The sequence below is a fragment of the Lepisosteus platostomus genome, chromosome 11, assembly GCF_059453375.1.
Source record: "Lepisosteus platostomus isolate fLepPlt1 chromosome 11, fLepPlt1.hap1, whole genome shotgun sequence".
NCBI lineage: Eukaryota > Metazoa > Chordata > Actinopteri > Semionotiformes > Lepisosteidae > Lepisosteus > Lepisosteus platostomus.
The window spans coordinates 10,944,688-10,961,651 of NC_142621.1; the positions used below are offsets into that span (position 1 = coordinate 10,944,688).

Consider the following 16,964-nt stretch of genomic DNA (forward strand, 5'->3'; position numbering starts at 1 on the left):
ACTAATCAGTAAAGCTGTATCCTTTATTATTACAGAGTATGGAATTGAGCATCTCTATTATAAGAACATACCTGTTTGAACGTTAACAATTTCACTTGGAAGACTCGAACAGGTATTGTCGAAAGCTACCACCTGAACACTGTACAACAAGCCACAGATGAGGTTGGTCAGCAGGCACTCCTTCTGTGTGCCACGGGTCTCACAGGAGGAAGAGTTGCCCTGGTTGTTCTGGGCCAAAGCCTTGAAAGACAGTGTGTCTTCAGCGTGCTCCCATGAGACTAGGACACTGTCTGCCACACAGTCCAGCTGAAGTGACACATTCTGTGGAATGCAGGGGGCTGCAGAATAGAAATGAGAAGCTACATTTTGCACCTTGGTCACAGATTGCTAAACAGAAAGAGCGAGTGGAGATTTTCTTTTCAAAGTATGACTGTTGGTTTAATTCTGTTCATTACCTGTGAGGAGATTAGTTTGAAAACTCTCGGCCGAGGTACACCCATTACTGGATGCAGTCACATAGACAAAGTACAGCTGTCCACACTGTAGGTTGTTAATTGTACAAAATCTTCCATAAGATATGCAGGACTGCTTCAGGCCAACTCCTGTTTCAGCTACAGCTGTGTAATACTGGGCTCCACTGCCTTCGTCCCAGGAAATCACAGCACTGTTTGACAAACAGTCTAGCTGAGTTGTGACCCTAGTTAGAATACAAGGATCTACACAGGAGGGAAAGAAATGTCAAGCACAGAGATGAATTCGAAGACATTTCATGGAATGTATGGTTTAGTATATGTTTAAATTATCACCATTGGTTTAGCATAAATAAGGCCCTTCTTTGCAGAACAAATGTAAAACTGTATACATAAAAACATTCAATTGTATTAATGCATGATGCACACAGAAATATTATCATACTGTACCTGTTGTCAATTCGGCAGGTGTGCTCTCCTCACTTTTGCATTCTGAACTGTAAGCCACTACAGTGATGGTGTACACTTCGCCACACAGGAGATGTCTTAAGTCAGAGTATGTATCATTGGTGCTGATCTCTATTTTGTGCCCATCTCCACTCTGTGCTGTTACCACATACATCTCGGCACCTGCACTCACATCCCAGGTCACTGATGAAATGTTATAGCCACAGTGGAGCTCTGGCACAAGGTTCTGTGGAACGCAGGGGGCTGCAGATACAGTAGATAGAAAGTAGTTGAAGAAGGTTATTCCTGGAAGAATTTGGAAAACCCTTTTAATAAATTTGCCTTAATGTACAACTTGATTTGAGCTTAGTAAACCAGACACACGTGGTCAAGTTCCTCTGAAAAGAAAAATACAACCCTCGATTAATTTTGAAACCGATGATGATGCTGCAGAGTTTCTGTGTAAAGATCTGTTTAAAAGCCTACCTGTGTATATTACAGTAGTGTTGCTCATAGAACTGTTACACATGTAATTCTCTGCAATGATGTAGATTGTGTACACCTCCCCGCAGTGAAGGTCTTCCCAGGTGCATCTGGTTTCAGTCGTGTTGCACACGTGAGTATGGCCATCTAGGCCCTGGGCAGTGGCAGTGTAGAAAACTGCTCCATCGCTTTCAGTCCAGCTCACTGAGCCCCTGTTGGTTTCACAGTGTGTGTAGCTGTCCACATTCTGAGGAACACATGGAGCTATAAAGAAAAATAAAATCATGTGTATGCAGGATTCACAAAGAAGGCTTTGTGAATGTTTTGCCACAGCAAGAAAGCACAGGTAAGTCATGTCATGTAATTTGCCAAACCGCTTTATACTGTACCATACAATGTCGCGGGAAGCCAGAGCCTACCCAGCAAGCAATGAGCACAAGGCAGGGTACACCCTGGATGGGGCGCCAGTCCATTGCAGGGCAAGTGAAAGCCAATCATACATGGGGACAATCTGGAGGCCACGTTAAAGGCCGAGGGGGGGAATTTGGCCCGGACACTGGGATAACTCCCTACTTTTATTGAGAAATGCCCAGTGATCTTTAATGACCACTGAGAGTCAGGACCTCGGTTTAACATCTCATCTGAAAGACAGCGCTCACTACAGAATAGTGTCCCCACCACTATAGTGGGGCATTAGGACCCACACAGACGACAGGGTAGGCACCCCCTGCTGGTCCCACTAACACTAACGTTTCCCATCCAGGTACTGATCAGGCTCAACCCTGCTTAGCTTCAGTGGGTAACTAGTTGAGAGCTGCAGGGTGATATAGTTGCTGGCAGAAAGCAAAGGTATAGCCAAGATAATCTGACTATTATACAGGTTCAATGTTTCTTCTTAAATCCTTAAATGCTAAAGAGGTGTTTTTTTGGCGGTCACAAACGGCGGTCAAATATTAAGCATGGGAAAGTAAAATAGGTTTTTAGATTCTAAAGGAGCTGAGCACAGCCTAGAGTGTTATAATTCTTATCCCAGAAACAAAAGTTAACACGATTACTGTGTAGGCCAGTTATGGATATAGTAGACAGACTTTTGAAACTGCTGTAAGAAAGGTACCAATGAGAGGATGTCAAACTGATCAAAGGGCTCAACCAGACATTTTTTTAAAAAGCCAAGGACAACTACTCTATAAGGGTATTAATGTATGCAACAAAAATTAACATCAAAACTAGGCTGTTTCCTTCAGGATTTGGCATTAAACGTGTTTGTGTGAGTGTGTTTACCTCCAGCATGTAAAAGAGTTCTGGTCTGTCTACGGAAAGGCTTTTGAATTTCAGTTGAAGTAAAGTGTGATGATTAAACCACGGCCTGCAACTGGCTGCTAACCTGATATAAATTCAGCAGGCAAGCTGGAAATACTGTCACATCTGTCATCTTGCCCAACTACAGTGATGTTGTAGGTTTGTCCACAGTTCAGTTCAAATTCAATGGTAGTTTCAGTTGTGTTAAAAGCTGTTATGAGACCTAAGTCTCCAGTGACTGTGATAATATAAGATAGGGCCCCTTCGCTCTCGTCCCAGGCCACAGTCACATCTTCGCTGTCGCAGGATCCTTGAGCAAACACATTCTCAGGTCTACATGGAGCTGTGGACAGGAATGAATAAAGTAAGAAAGGTTTCTGCATTTAAGAATGTTTAAGAATGTTCTCTTTGCTTTTTGGAAAATGCCTAACAAAAGTGTAAGTAAAGTGTTAGTGGTGATTTTCTACAATATAACTGATGTTTTGAAAAGTCACCTCTGCCCAACTTGTTCTTGTTACTGCATTACAGCTGTGTGTAAAGGTGCGCTGTTGTGCACATTTTGTTTAATAAAGAATAAAATTGAGTTTTTTCTATTTTTAGTTTTAAAAAAATGTTAATTATTTTTTGTAATTTTCTCTTTTATCTACCAAAATGCAAAACAGCATTTTTTCTGAAACATTTTTTGATTTTTAACCTGTAAGGTGCTGTAGTTGTGTGGATGTGGATGTTGCTTCTTTACAAGTTGTAGGTGAAATTGTTGTCAGAAAATGAAAGCTTTGCTAATAACATGGACTCCAACACTAGAACAAAATGGAAGAAAACTGTTACCTGCTTTAATTTCTATGGTACTGCTGAGTTCACTTTCACACTGCTCAGTGTTGGCAGTGACAGTAAAGTAGTAGGTTTCTCCACACTGTAAGTTAGCAATGTTACAGGATGTGCTGGTGGAGTTGCAGTTTTCTGTGTGCCCTGTGCTTGATGTAGCTGTAGCATAGTAGAGCTCAATGCCTTCTCTTTCCTCCCAGAATACTAAGGCAGTGTCACTGCCACATTCCAGCTCTGCATTGACTCGCAGAGGGGCACATGGTCCTGCAAGAACATTTTAAGACAAGCATATGTCAAGTGGCTATTCCCAACACATTAACAAAAATGTACAGTATTACATATTGAGATGAAGAGCAAACTAGGAAGACAGCAACACGAATAAATCTGCACCTTTTGGGAATGCAAAATATAATTTCAGAATACAATGATACTGCCTGAAAACTAGGCTAAAGTCTGAAGAGGGGACCTTAGAAATAAGGATTTGGGGGAAATGTTGGAGAACTTCCAACTTGCATTTGAGAATACAATCATAAGAAACTGATGATGCTGGAGCATTTCCTCTCTGCCACATGTACTTTTTGGAGGTCTGTTAATTATGTGGTGTTACAGGTTCCCCCTAGCACCATGGTTCCCCATTTCTGAAGCTCTTTGGCCATTTTGCCTCTCTGTTAATTATGTGTATATAACATTGCAAAAACAAGGTAAGTGTTTTTAATCTGCCACTCACGCGTTGAAAAAGAAAGAACTGTAGAGGTTTTGCTCTGACACTGCTCGTTGATGGCAGTAAGGGTAAGGTTATAAATCTGCCCACAGTTTAAATCTGTGATGTTGCAAGTGTTGTTGTTAGTGTTACATGATGCTACATGTCCATCAGCTCCTTCTGCAGTCGCAAGGTAAGATTCAGCTCCGTCAGTATACGTCCAAGAAACCCATGCGGTGTTCGTTCCACAGTCCACATTTGTTTCAACGTGGTCCGGAACACATGGTTCTGTAGTGAAAAAATAATAATTAACCTGATGAGAATCCCTATTAAGACTCCTGCTTATCACTCTTCATTTGCTAGTTAGAGAAAGAAAAGCTGCCAGTCTAAGTTATGCATTTAGTCTCAAGGATTTGGCATGAATTCAGTGTATTTTAATTCTGCCATTTCCTTCTTCTAGTTACCTGTAGCCACATTGATGACAGTGCTAAGGGAAGTGTTCCTGTTTGTGCTGAGTGCCTTGAGACTGACATAGTAAATGCTTCCACACTGCAGATTGCTGACATTGCAGGTTGTGCCTGTGGACTGGCAAGTCTGCGAGTCTCCATTCCTCCCGTCAAATGTGGCAATGTAGATCTCTGCGCCATCACTCTCTTCCCATGATGCTGAGACCACACCTGTCTGGCAGTGCACACTGGCAACCACAGCCGAAGGAGGACAGTGCTCTGCAATATGCAACAAAATGATAAGAGAAACATAGCTGTAATCTAAAAACTCATTGAAGTAGACAAAAGTCTTTGGACAAACACTAAAAAAGGTCAGTAATAATAACTAAGAGGAAATTATTTTAGAAATATCATTATTAGCAAGCATGTATTGATCGTTTTGTGTAACATATTCCATAACTCCAGTGATATTTACTTTCTGAAAATTCTCTTTTTACCCTTCCACTGTACAATTGCCCCTTCAACATCCATATCAACCCACTGCAGGATTACTACTTTGCTGAAAAATTTATTCCAGACAGAGAGCACACAACACTCACCAGTTTCCAGCTGTTGGATCTCGGAGGTGACAGTGTCATTGCATGCTTCATTGTGTGCGGTGACAGTGATGTTGTAGATCTGGCTGCAGAGAAACCCCGCAAGGGCGCAGTTGGTGTCATCTGTGTTACAAGTGAGCTGGTGGCCCTGGCTGGTCAGTGCCTCTGCAGTGTAAGAGAGGGCACCACGGCAGGGGTCCCACACTAGCTGTGCTATGGACATAGTGTACCTGACACTGATGTTCTGGGGCACACAGGGCTCTGTGTAAAAAACAAAACAAAACAAATACAAAGATAAAAAGCAAGCACAAGGAAACATTTAGTTTTCCTTCCTTGACTGAAAATCAGTCAGATGATGTACTATTATAACTGCAGGCTGCATATTGTCCTGTTCTGTTAGTTACTATTTAAGATTACTAATTATTAGATTAGTTAACATGAACGATCTTACTCGGGACTTTAGCTAGTTTTAATTTTGATAAATATCTTTGCATGGTGATCACTGTCTTCTCACAGTACTTTCAAAAGAGTTGTGTTACAATGAAAAAAGAATGGAAAGCAAAAAAAGCAGTCTTTATTAAAAGCAGCAGCTCCATGCTTCCAATTAGATGTAAAATTCATATATATATACACTCTACCATAGTATGTAATTACGTATGAGTGTGATATAGCAGTGAAACATACAGTACTATGATAGCTTACTCACCAGTTTTCAAGTAGTCTGTTAGCACTGCTGAACTGTTACAGGTCTCATCCTGAGCGAAAACGGACACTAAGTACTCTTCACCACACTGCAAGTCTGAGATTTCACAGTTGGTGTTGTTCGTGTTACAGGAGGCACCGAGTCCATCATTTGTCAGGGCACTAGCAGTGTAAGCGATTGCCCCAGCGCCATAATTCCAGGATAATATGGCCGTCTTAGTGTAACAATCTACAAACGCCTCGATATCACGTGGCTGACAGGGTGCTGAAAAACACAGGAACATTCAAACACTGCATCTTGCTATCCATTATATTAAGTCCAATTCCAATAACACAGAAACACTGTAAAGAACCATCAGGTATTGGATCATTCCATTTGTTCCTCATGGAAAGACTGAAAAGAAAAGGCTATCACAGTAAGGAAGGCAAGAACCCACAAGCTTGGCAATGTCCTAAGGTTTGCTAAATATTTGAAAGCTATTGTAAAAACCACAGAACTAAACATTATTATTTAACAATCTTTATCACTCCATACTCTTCACATCTACAGTACCTGTTCTGGCTTCGATAACAGATGTTGGCTGGCTGCTGCACTTGTCGTCCGATGCTGTCACTGTCGTGTAGTAGGTCCTGCCACAGCTGAGACCTGTCATGTTGCACTGTGAATCAAAGCCATTGCAGTGTGTAGACCATCCATCACCGTCCTCTGCAGTCACAGTATAGAACTCTGCTCCATCACTTTTATTCCAAGAGACCGCAATAGTATTTGTCTCACAGTCCACTTTGGTCACTATGTTGTCTGGATTGCAGGGTACTGTGGAAAGAATTTAAATACCGTTACCAAATACCTTTGTCGTTTCCACTAGGATTATGAACCAGCGTGGCAAGTGAGTACATATAATTAAAAGTGTTGTTTGACAAGCACAAGGATCAGTTACCTCCCTCTGTGATTGTGAACTTTACCTGTTTTTATGTTCACGGCTTTGCTTTTCTCACTTTCGCAAGCCATGTCCTCGGCGATAACTGAGATGGCGTAGGTTCGCCCGCAGCGCAGATCCAGAAATTCACAGCTGTTCTCTGTTGAAGAGCAGGTTGTGGAGTGACCGTTCTTTACAGCTGCTTCTACTGTGTAGAGCTGAGCTCCCCTACTTTCATCCCACCTCACTGTTGCTTTGTTGTTTTCACAGTTCAGGCTGACATTGAGGTGCTGAGGAACACAAGGCACTGAAAAGAAAAATAAATATTTCTTTAGAACTTAAATACATTATTTTTAAATTCCTTTCAAAATAATTCAGAGGCTATAGGCATCAATGTAGAACAAGACATTTAACTCATGTCTGTCACATACTGTAGCATTCTTGGTTATAAAGAGTGGACGAATGTCAAATGCCCCATTTTCTGGGATTTACCCAAATGGTAGCGTTCAACTGGCTGGGTAGGTCTGGGACAGCCAGGCTATTCTTTTCTTTCCAATACAACTGGAAAATGAGAACCACATCTGTTCTACAATGCCTAAAAGGAATGTTTCTAAAACAAAAAGTACAACCAGACCAAACCATTTACATTAATATAAAGGTTGTAAGAGCTAAATTTAATAACAGTTGGTTACCGCAAGTTGGGATGATATAAAAATTAAATTTATAATCCTTTTATTTTTGAAAAATGAAAAACCTGTCTTTTTAAATAAATATATATTTATATTAATGTTTTCCAGCTCCAAGAACAGCTTAAATGTACAGTGCTATGTAGGTTTAACTTCCCTACTGCTAACATACCTGTTTTCAAAATGACACTTGTGCTTTGAGAACTGTTACAAGTAGGGCCCTCGGCTGTGACTGACACAAAGAAGATTTCTCCACAGGGCAAATCTGAGATTTCACAGGTTGTGCTATTGGTGGTGCAACATGTAGTGTTTCCATCTCTCCCTTCCAGTGTGGCCGTGTATGTCAGTGCTCCAACACTGGGAGCCCAGAACACACTCACAGTGCTGCTGTTACAAGGCAGATCTGTCCTCACATCCTGTGGCATGCATGGTGCTAGAAAAACGAAAGAAAAGAATTTCAACATGGATAAGGGGCTTTGCTGCAGGAGACACTGAGATAATGATGGGGTGAAAGGGGAACTGCAACGCTATTTTTACATTTTGGGGTTATCATGTATTGGCAATGATGAGTACATTTCAAACCACAATGAAACACAGTAACGTGTACAACCTCCAATTTACTGTACATCACAAAAGAGGTGACGTTTCAATATGTGTTGCGCCATATTGCCATCGTTGTCTGCCATTCCGAACAAGGCAACAAAACTCTTAATGATATAAACGCAGCCCTATTACATTGTAAACATGCTTTAGACCAAGTTTATTTTGCTGCTTTATTAATAGTAATTATTTTCTTGAAACCGATAAATACCCGACAACATTTTCTAGATACTTTTAAGCATTGCAAAAAAAAAGAGCAACTTAAAACCTAACTTAAATATAATAATTAAAGTTGTTAGGAGACCATGTTTCTCATTTGCTTACAGCAACTAGTGAGCAGGAAGGTTTGCTTTTACCAGAAACTCTTGCAATTTGTGCAAACACTTGCTTTCACCTCTGGCAAGACCAGCAGTTTGCCTTCAGCTACGTGGCAACCATAGAGTACTTTCACAAAGTTCACGATTTTACACTTAATTCGTGTACAAGTTTGTAAAATTTTGCGATACCCTCAATTAATTTAATTTGTTACCGAGGTTTAATTACCGGACTGAGAAATGGGGACTGCAGATCATCTTTAAGTTAACTTCTTTACCTGTTTCAGATTCCAAAACATTACTAGGCTCACTGGAGCACAGATCATCCCACGCTGTCACGCTGAAGGAGTACTGTTGCCCACAGTTAAAGCCCATGATCGAACAGCTGGTGTCACTGGAGTTGCACTGGAATATTCTGTCATGTTTGTCTTTTCCAGTTGCTATGTACGTCATTGCTCCATCGACCTGACCCCAAGTAAGCAAAGCAATGTCTGACAGGCAGTCGATTTCAACATCTGTAAGCTGAGGAGTGCATGGAGCTATAGAAACAAAAAAACACAATTCCATAAACTGACGGAATGATTTTCAATATTTTTTCTTTCCAAATATTTTATAAGGAATCTCATGAGACAGTGCAAGAAAAAAAGTAAGAAAATCATTGGATTATTAACAGCAATGAACTGGAAACAATATATATATATACTTAATATAATATAACTTGGTTAATATGTGCCTACAGTATGTGGACAATGTGTGTACAGTATATATGTGCAAATCTGTATATCATTTATTTTAACCAATTCTTTAAAATTAAAACCAAAGCAGTTTATAATGCACAAAACACAGTCATAATTTAGCACAAGACAAAAGGGACATGAGTTTTTAATATTTCATTCTTACCTGTTCTAATTCTATATCCTGAGCTTTGAGCGCCAAGGCAGCCATCGTTAGTTGCTCTAACTGTCACATTATACTCTTTTCCACACTGGAGACCGGTGATGGCACAGTTGGAATCCGATGTGTTACACGAAGAGCTGTGTCCATTAACCTCTGTCGCCTTGGCTCTGTATTCTACACCCAAGCTGCTGGTGTCCCACGAAATGGAGACAATGTTTGAGTTGCAGTCTAAGTGGTGAGTTATCGCTGATGGAGGGCATGGTGCTGTAACAAAATAAAAGAGTTCAGCTTTTCCTCCAGAAAAGTAGAATTTATTATCCAATTCAAAGGCTTGAAATACAGCCTAATTCACAAATCCTTCATAGCAACTGGGATTACCTGTGGTAATTGTCTTTGGTTGGCTATGGGATGAGTTGCAGGACTCATCAGCGGCTGTAACAGTGATGTTATATGTATCTCCACAATGTAAATAAGGGATTGTACAGTTGGTTTTATTTTTAGAGTAACATGTCAAAACTTCCCCGTCACTCCTTTCAGCTGTTGTGTAATAATATTTTGCTCCATCACTATCCTGCCAGGTTATTGAAAGAGTCCCAGAGTCACACTGCAGGTGAGTTTCAACATTTTTAGGAACACAGGGGGCTGAAAATAAGGAGATATGAGCGTTAAAACATTCAAACCAGGGGGCAGCACATTTGGAAAAAAACATGTTTTTCATGTTCAGGCCCATTGTCTTAATTCTCCTCTAAGACTATTCATAAAGTTAAAAAATTGGAACACACTTACGATTAATTCATGAATGATCCTGGACAGGCAATACATGTCTGTCTAAAGTTCACATGATATTGATTCACAAATCACTTATAAAAGCTGTTCATGAACATCTAAAGAATAATTCATGAATAACATTATGGGGAAGATAATTGTATTATACAATTTATAGTGATATACTAAGATCAAGGTACATTTGAAGAGTTTGCAATGTACAAGCAGGTGCCTACATTTGCTTACAACTTCCTTCTAGAAATATCAACAGAAATACTTTTCTGAGTAATGATGTTAGAACATATTACCAGTTTTAATGGTGTAGATCTCACTTTGGCCTCCAATGCACCCTCCATTAAATGCAATAACTGACACATTGTACTTCTTTCCACACTGCAAGCTGGTTATGTTACAGGCTGTGGTGCTGCTGTTGCACGTTCGCTTTTCTCCGTTTTTCCCTTCTGCTAAAGCCATGTACATGCCAGCCCCCTCAGCCGCTTTCCAGGACAGAGCCACTGTGTCGGAGCCACATGAAAACTGGACTCTCAGCTGCGTGGGTGCACATGGGGCTGGAAAACCATGCAATTGAAAGATCAGGCAAGCTCCAACGCACTACATGTACGACTGCACAGTGAACAGGGCTTATATTTGTATTATAATATCTTAAGAGGCAGTTTCATCTATGAACTGCGTATCTCATCTTTGTACTGATATGTTTATACCTCATCTTTGTATTCAATCTGACCATTACCCACAAAAGGATTTTGTTGCTCTTTTATCTCCCTGCTTTTCCATTGTTAATCATTTGGACTTATGAATTGAACTTCAAAAATATACCTTTAATACATACACAAATATTGTCTGCATCATACAAAATAACCTGAACAAGACTGGGATTTCAGCAAGTATAGCCATCTTATAGACATAAATTCCTTTTGGATTTCTATTAAAAACTGATTAATAGCTAGAAAACAATTATGTAGATAAGGGGACTGCTCAAGTATTGTGAGTATCATGGGGTATGTAAGACTGAAACAGTATTCAACACATACAAAGCCTAAAATGTTATGTGCAGTTAGGAAGAACATAAACTATATATAGAAAAAGGAATCACAGAGTTGAGAGAATTGTATGAAGCTACCGAGCCAGATAGTCTGACCTCTTTGGATCACTTAGCCGCTAAAAATTAAACAAGAGCCTGAATAACGTTTAATTTCCAAACTTTCTTATGTTTGTTATAAAACCATTAGGACTGATAAAAATAGGAGCATGCCTCAAAATTGTGCAGTATAAATTTTACCACTGAAGTTTTGTGGGAAAACAACTTTCTGACTGTAGAAGATACTCAGAGTAAGGTAACTACGGACGTACATTAATGTTTATCTGAGTCTTACCGGTGTGGATCGCAACCCACGAACCCACGGGGCTTCTGCACCCATTGCCCTCCCCAGTGACGCTCACAGTGTATCTCTTCCCACACTGCAACGTGCTGATGTTGCAAGATGAGCCTGTCGTGTTGCAGACTGCCCTGTGTCCAATGCTAAAGCACTCCGCCATTGCTTCATAGGAGTCTGAGCCATTTCCTGGAGTCCATGAAATTGCTGCCACATTGGTGGGACAGTCTACGGATGCTTGAAGATTAGTATTCGGACATGGAGCTGTAAGCACACAAAAGGTAAATTCAGAAATCCACAAATAGACCCATAACTCTTCTGGAAAAGAAAAGTTAAAAAGTACAACTGGGGAAAAAATGTGTAGTTAAAACTGTACCTGTTGAAACTTTAGCAGGGGTGCTTATCTGGCTAGCACAGTTGGCATCCATTGATACAATCACGATGGAGTACTCCTGACCACACTTCATGTCATTAATTGAACAATGAGTGTCTGGACTGTTGCAGGATGTTCTGTGTCCTTGGTTGCTCTCTGCTTCAGCTATGTACCCGGTGGCTCCAGCAGCAGCATCCCATGTGATCGCAACTATGTTGGTGTCACAATCTCGTCTGGGGTCTAAATTGGTTGGGACACAAGGAACTAAAGAAAAAAAAAGACTTTTGAGACTTATGTATAAAAAACTCCAGGCAGGTGCATAAATGGATCATGGTGTACAAGGCATTAATCATCTATCAAGTTCCCATGAATATAATTTTCATTTAACTAACATCAGTGCACTTGTTGCTTCAGTGACTTAGAAGCATGTATTTTGCTATATCCAAGTTAACTTAGAAAACTAGGACACTGCATTCTTATTGCCCTGATTGTACTTTAAAAAAAAATCTTACTGCAAGGAATTACCCTTGCAAACTGGGAGTGGCTGTAATTTCATTAATAAATCAGTATTAAATTTGCTTTTTCAAGAATTAAAATATATTTGTGAGCATACGCACTGCATACATTTTATATTCTGAATTTACTTTATGTGAATATAAACTTCAGTGTGTGGTTCATTATATACCTTAATAAGGATTGTAATAAATCCAATTTAAGAATTGATGAGTAGCTGAGTATTCTTTTTCATTTTTTGTTTTAGTTTGCCTTGAATTTGTCTATATTATAAAAGGAGGGACATACCTGTTGCAAGGTCCATTGCTGAGTCTATTAAACTTCTACATTGATTTGTGATCCCCACCACACTAAAGCTGTATCTCTGACCACACCTGAGATGAGTGAAGCTACAGTTTGTGCCACTGGTGTTGCAGGTTTCTATTTCTCCCAGTCTTCCTTCTGCTGTGACACTGTACAGCTCTGTAGCTCTACCCCTATCCCATGACACAGAGACAATATTTGAGCTGCAGTTGAGGTTTGCAGATGTGTTTTTGGGGGGACAAGGGGCTGCAGACATGAAACAAAGACATAAGATGTCAGTACTTGCATTGATTCCTAAATCAGAATAGGCAGATGAAGCATAAATTCCAGCTTGTCCAGGTGCTTTTTTCGGGGACAAACTGTATACAGGTTTTTACTTTAACTAGCTTCATGTAAGAATCTGTTCTCAAGATGGAACGAATGAAGTAATTGGGCCAAAATAGGAACCAAATAACATCATATAATACATACAACAGACTTCATAATCAAAACTGAAAGTTATAACATATGTGATAACTTGGGAAGGATTGGCATGCCTATCCTAAAATATAGGAGCAAAACGGGAGTATAATAATAATTAAAAGTGTTAATAATGAATAATTAACAGAGTGCAATAATGGCTTCCAAATTTTAATGGCTATCATTATAGTCAGGTGTTCTGAAATAACTTTACATAAACATTGTAATTGCATTGTAGCATAGTTATATTTGTACCTGATTGGATTTTATAATCGGAGCCTTTTATGAGGCTGCATTTGACGGATGATGTAGTGACAGCTATGCCATATGTCTGACCGCACTCCAGGTCTGTGATGTTGCACTTTGTGTCGGTGGTATTGCACGACGCACGAAAACCATCACTGCCAATGGCCAGTGCAGTGTAAAGGTCAGACCCAACACTCTCGTTCCACTTCACTGATAAAACATCGGTATCGCAGTTCAACACGGCTTCGACATTCTCCGGGAGGCATGGTGCTATAAAGGAATAGAAACGTTCGTTGAAAATGTACAACAATGCAGAAGACCTGCTTTAGTGACTGAATGATGTGTGAAGAAATAAAAAATTAAGCAAACAACGTCCTCCCATAGGCTTCTGTTTTTAGGTGCAACTAATTTTAATTTGCCACTTCTGACTGACCAGAAACTATCCAAATAACCAGAAACTATCTGGATACCTTTGTATCCAAGGGTGTTTTCAAATGTTTAATTAATTGGTTAGATAATTGCCGTTTTATACTTCTTAATTAGTATTCACTTGTTAACATCATCTTGTACCATTGTATTTAAATTCTCAGTTGTATTTTCTTTTTTTTATTTCATTGCTTTTCTCTTGTAGCAGCAAGGCTATGACTTACATATGCTTATATTAAGTGCTTAGAATTTTCAAAATCATCTTTCTGTTTCCTTAAACTGAAAATGAACCTGGCACATCTTAGCTCCTGTGAGCCATTTTCTTAGGAATGTTGGTAAGAAATGAATGATACACTGGATTTTGGATACATGCAGGGACATCATAAATTGGGTCCAATTGACATTTTCATTGATGAACTGCTTACATTCGTGCCTCCTTGCCTGCAACTCAAGACTGGAGGTCCCTAGCCGCAGACCACTGTCAATAACCTACTGATGTTGAACTTACTGGGGAACTTACTGGGGATGAAAATTACACCTGATTATATCACGACCAATCAGGTGTTGTGATTTATGGACTTTAAAAATTGTTGTTCAGAAATTTGAGAATCTCAACCTTGAGCTGCTGGAGCTGTTGGGAGATGGCCCATGAAAAGTTCTCCCAATTGTAATTTCGCCTGATCAAAGAAATAATACAGATGGACTTCTCTCAACACTTCTGAATATCATGGAATATATGGAGTAGCTGCTACAACGAAGGACTTGCATACTTTCAGAATTACTCGACTTGCAAACAAACTCAAGCTCTGACTTCTCTTGTGTATGCATTCTAGAAAAGTCTTAGTGCGACACTACCACTTTCCTCTTCTTGCACTACAGGACATCCTTGACACACACTCAGAAGACAACAGCTCTGAACTGGAATGCAGCATCCTTTCTCTCTTGAGATTTTCAAACTTCACCTGAACTAAACCTATGCTAGTGCATAAGTCCAAAAGTATATATGTACATATTCACATTGTAATGTTCAAGAATTAACCTTTTGTTCCAAATGAGTATATCTTTGAGAAGTACTAATTCCATATAGTAATTGAGCATTACTTATCATTAGAGTGGGTTTACAGTATATATAACAATGAACATTTACAAGTTGACTAATAACTCGGTTATAGTCATCATACCTTAATCCTGTTATAGACATTATATATTATACATTATATCACTATTATATTGGTTATTTTGCACATTTTAATATCTGCATTAATGAAAATCAATGTTGTATTCTTAAAATCCATGTGTCTGTGCTCAAATAAGTTGTGTTTGATGGATTCTTAGTACTCATAAAAGTACTCTCGCAATTTAATCTTCTAGCTTCTAATTGTTCCAGTAAACACAAACCATCATCACTACACTCTGCTGCATTGATTTAAGCCTCTTAGGTATGTCCCCATTATTAACAAGAGTTTGCTCTCAATTTACATAAAAACATATATCTGCGTAAAAACACTGAACAAAAATATTATAATGTACTTTCTAACACAAATGACAGAAGAAAATTCCAGAATATACTTAAGTTAGTTAATTCATACTTCGAAAAGAAAATAATATTTGTTGGGTACATTCATGTGCAAAAAAGTGTACGAAGTGAAAATGCACATTTCCCAACTAAAGACTGCAAGGCATTTAAACTCAACTGCTGCAATGTAAATCCTGTAAGAAAACTCACTGCTGTACATGATTAATTAACTAACCTACTTTTCAGCACACCATGCATAATAAAAACAAGAGTGAAGCAAATCAAGCATAAAAAATAACTGTACTACAGTAACTGAGAAAAATGTAAAAATTGTATTTTCCTTATACTTTTGCATTTATACAAGGCTTTCCATCTCAAAGCTCTCTACCAAAGCATAACCAAAGAGGAACTTTAGAAAGACAGAAAATTAGAAAATTGGTCATGCCTTTAAGAGAGCAGCCACATCTGGAGCATTAAAACTAGGTTATGTCACCAGGGGGTGGAGTCAAGACACTCCAAAACAAGTGAGAAAATTAAGTATATAAATGTGCAGAAGTCTAATAGTAGATTGGCTTCACCTGTTTAGAATCCATTTTTCCCTACATAAGGGTACAAGGGGTTGAAGGCGGTTATCTGCTCACCTTTGGGTTAAACGCTTAAACTGTCTCAGAGGAAGACATCTGAGTGAGTGAAAGATCAGTCCCGGAAGGGGCCAATTTCAGTAGCAATCCGCAGGGGGGATATTATTGTATTCAGTACCGAGTGACTCCTGGTTAGCGGAGTCTCGCAAGGAGACTTTTGATTAGTACAGTCTCACAGTGAGACTGCAGGGTTCTAGTCTCATGGGGAGTCTTCATGTTATTAAAAAGGTTATTGAGAAAAGAGGAAAGCTCTGAAAAGAATTAGCCTTGGTTGTTGCCATGTCGCCCCCCAGGTAGGGTAATGAAAACGCTAGAGGGAGTCTGGCCAAACGGGATTGACCAAATCAAGTAAAGTTCCCCTGCTACTGCTCATAAGGGACAAGAAGGTGATAGGCATGCCAGTGATGGACCAATCAGAGGTTAAAAATTTTAAGAGAAGCGAAGTTGGCCCAGTATTATTAATTCGGGTTATATAAAAGGGGGTTAATGTGATTCTCTACACTTGGCCACACTACAAAACAAAGGGAATCTATCAGAAAGCCTAAAATATAATTTAGCTATGAGTCTCAGGTTAACATCCTAACTCTTATGAATTTTATTGTGCTACTATAGTACCTTTAATGACTGAGCAGTCAGATCTTCAGTATCTCATACAAAGTATCTCAAACTCCTGCAGAACAGAGTCCCTTGTTACAGTACTGAGGTATTGTTTTGAAAATTTTGGTAGAGAGAGAAATGCATCATCTTCTGTTTACCACTACTGCATACAGCAAAACCTTGTTTTTCCTTGGTCTTCCTTGGTCTTGTTTAGATTCTGAGATCTAATGAAATCAGTTCACATGGTGGTAAGATTAAGTCTTGCACCTTTCAATGCCACTGATTACTTAAAACAATAGTTTTGATGCTCCATAGGGATTTTGCTTTTTCTTAGTTTAGCTAAGTCCTG

At 39.3% G+C, this 16,964-nt stretch overlaps 1 protein-coding gene across 1 annotated transcript in view; it reads right to left on the reverse strand.

Moving 5' to 3' along the window:
- fndc7b (fibronectin type III domain containing 7b) overlaps window positions 1-16,964 on the reverse strand; it is a 42,228-nt gene that overhangs the window by 11,611 nt on the left and 13,653 nt on the right. The window contains exons 21-41 of the mRNA XM_088598383.1: window positions 13,445-13,705; window positions 12,716-12,976; window positions 11,918-12,178; window positions 11,542-11,805; window positions 10,456-10,716; window positions 9,761-10,024; window positions 9,386-9,646; window positions 8,764-9,024; window positions 7,744-8,004; window positions 6,932-7,192; window positions 6,522-6,782; window positions 5,973-6,233; window positions 5,270-5,527; window positions 4,689-4,949; window positions 4,252-4,512; window positions 3,528-3,788; window positions 2,785-3,042; window positions 1,404-1,664; window positions 921-1,181; window positions 456-716; window positions 72-338 (exon numbers count right to left, since the gene is read on the reverse strand). Coding sequence (XP_088454509.1) covers window positions 72-338; window positions 456-716; window positions 921-1,181; window positions 1,404-1,664; window positions 2,785-3,042; window positions 3,528-3,788; window positions 4,252-4,512; window positions 4,689-4,949; window positions 5,270-5,527; window positions 5,973-6,233; window positions 6,522-6,782; window positions 6,932-7,192; window positions 7,744-8,004; window positions 8,764-9,024; window positions 9,386-9,646; window positions 9,761-10,024; window positions 10,456-10,716; window positions 11,542-11,805; window positions 11,918-12,178; window positions 12,716-12,976; window positions 13,445-13,705 — 5,487 coding nt within the window. The remainder of the gene's footprint in view (window positions 1-71; window positions 339-455; window positions 717-920; window positions 1,182-1,403; window positions 1,665-2,784; window positions 3,043-3,527; window positions 3,789-4,251; window positions 4,513-4,688; window positions 4,950-5,269; window positions 5,528-5,972; window positions 6,234-6,521; window positions 6,783-6,931; window positions 7,193-7,743; window positions 8,005-8,763; window positions 9,025-9,385; window positions 9,647-9,760; window positions 10,025-10,455; window positions 10,717-11,541; window positions 11,806-11,917; window positions 12,179-12,715; window positions 12,977-13,444; window positions 13,706-16,964) is intronic.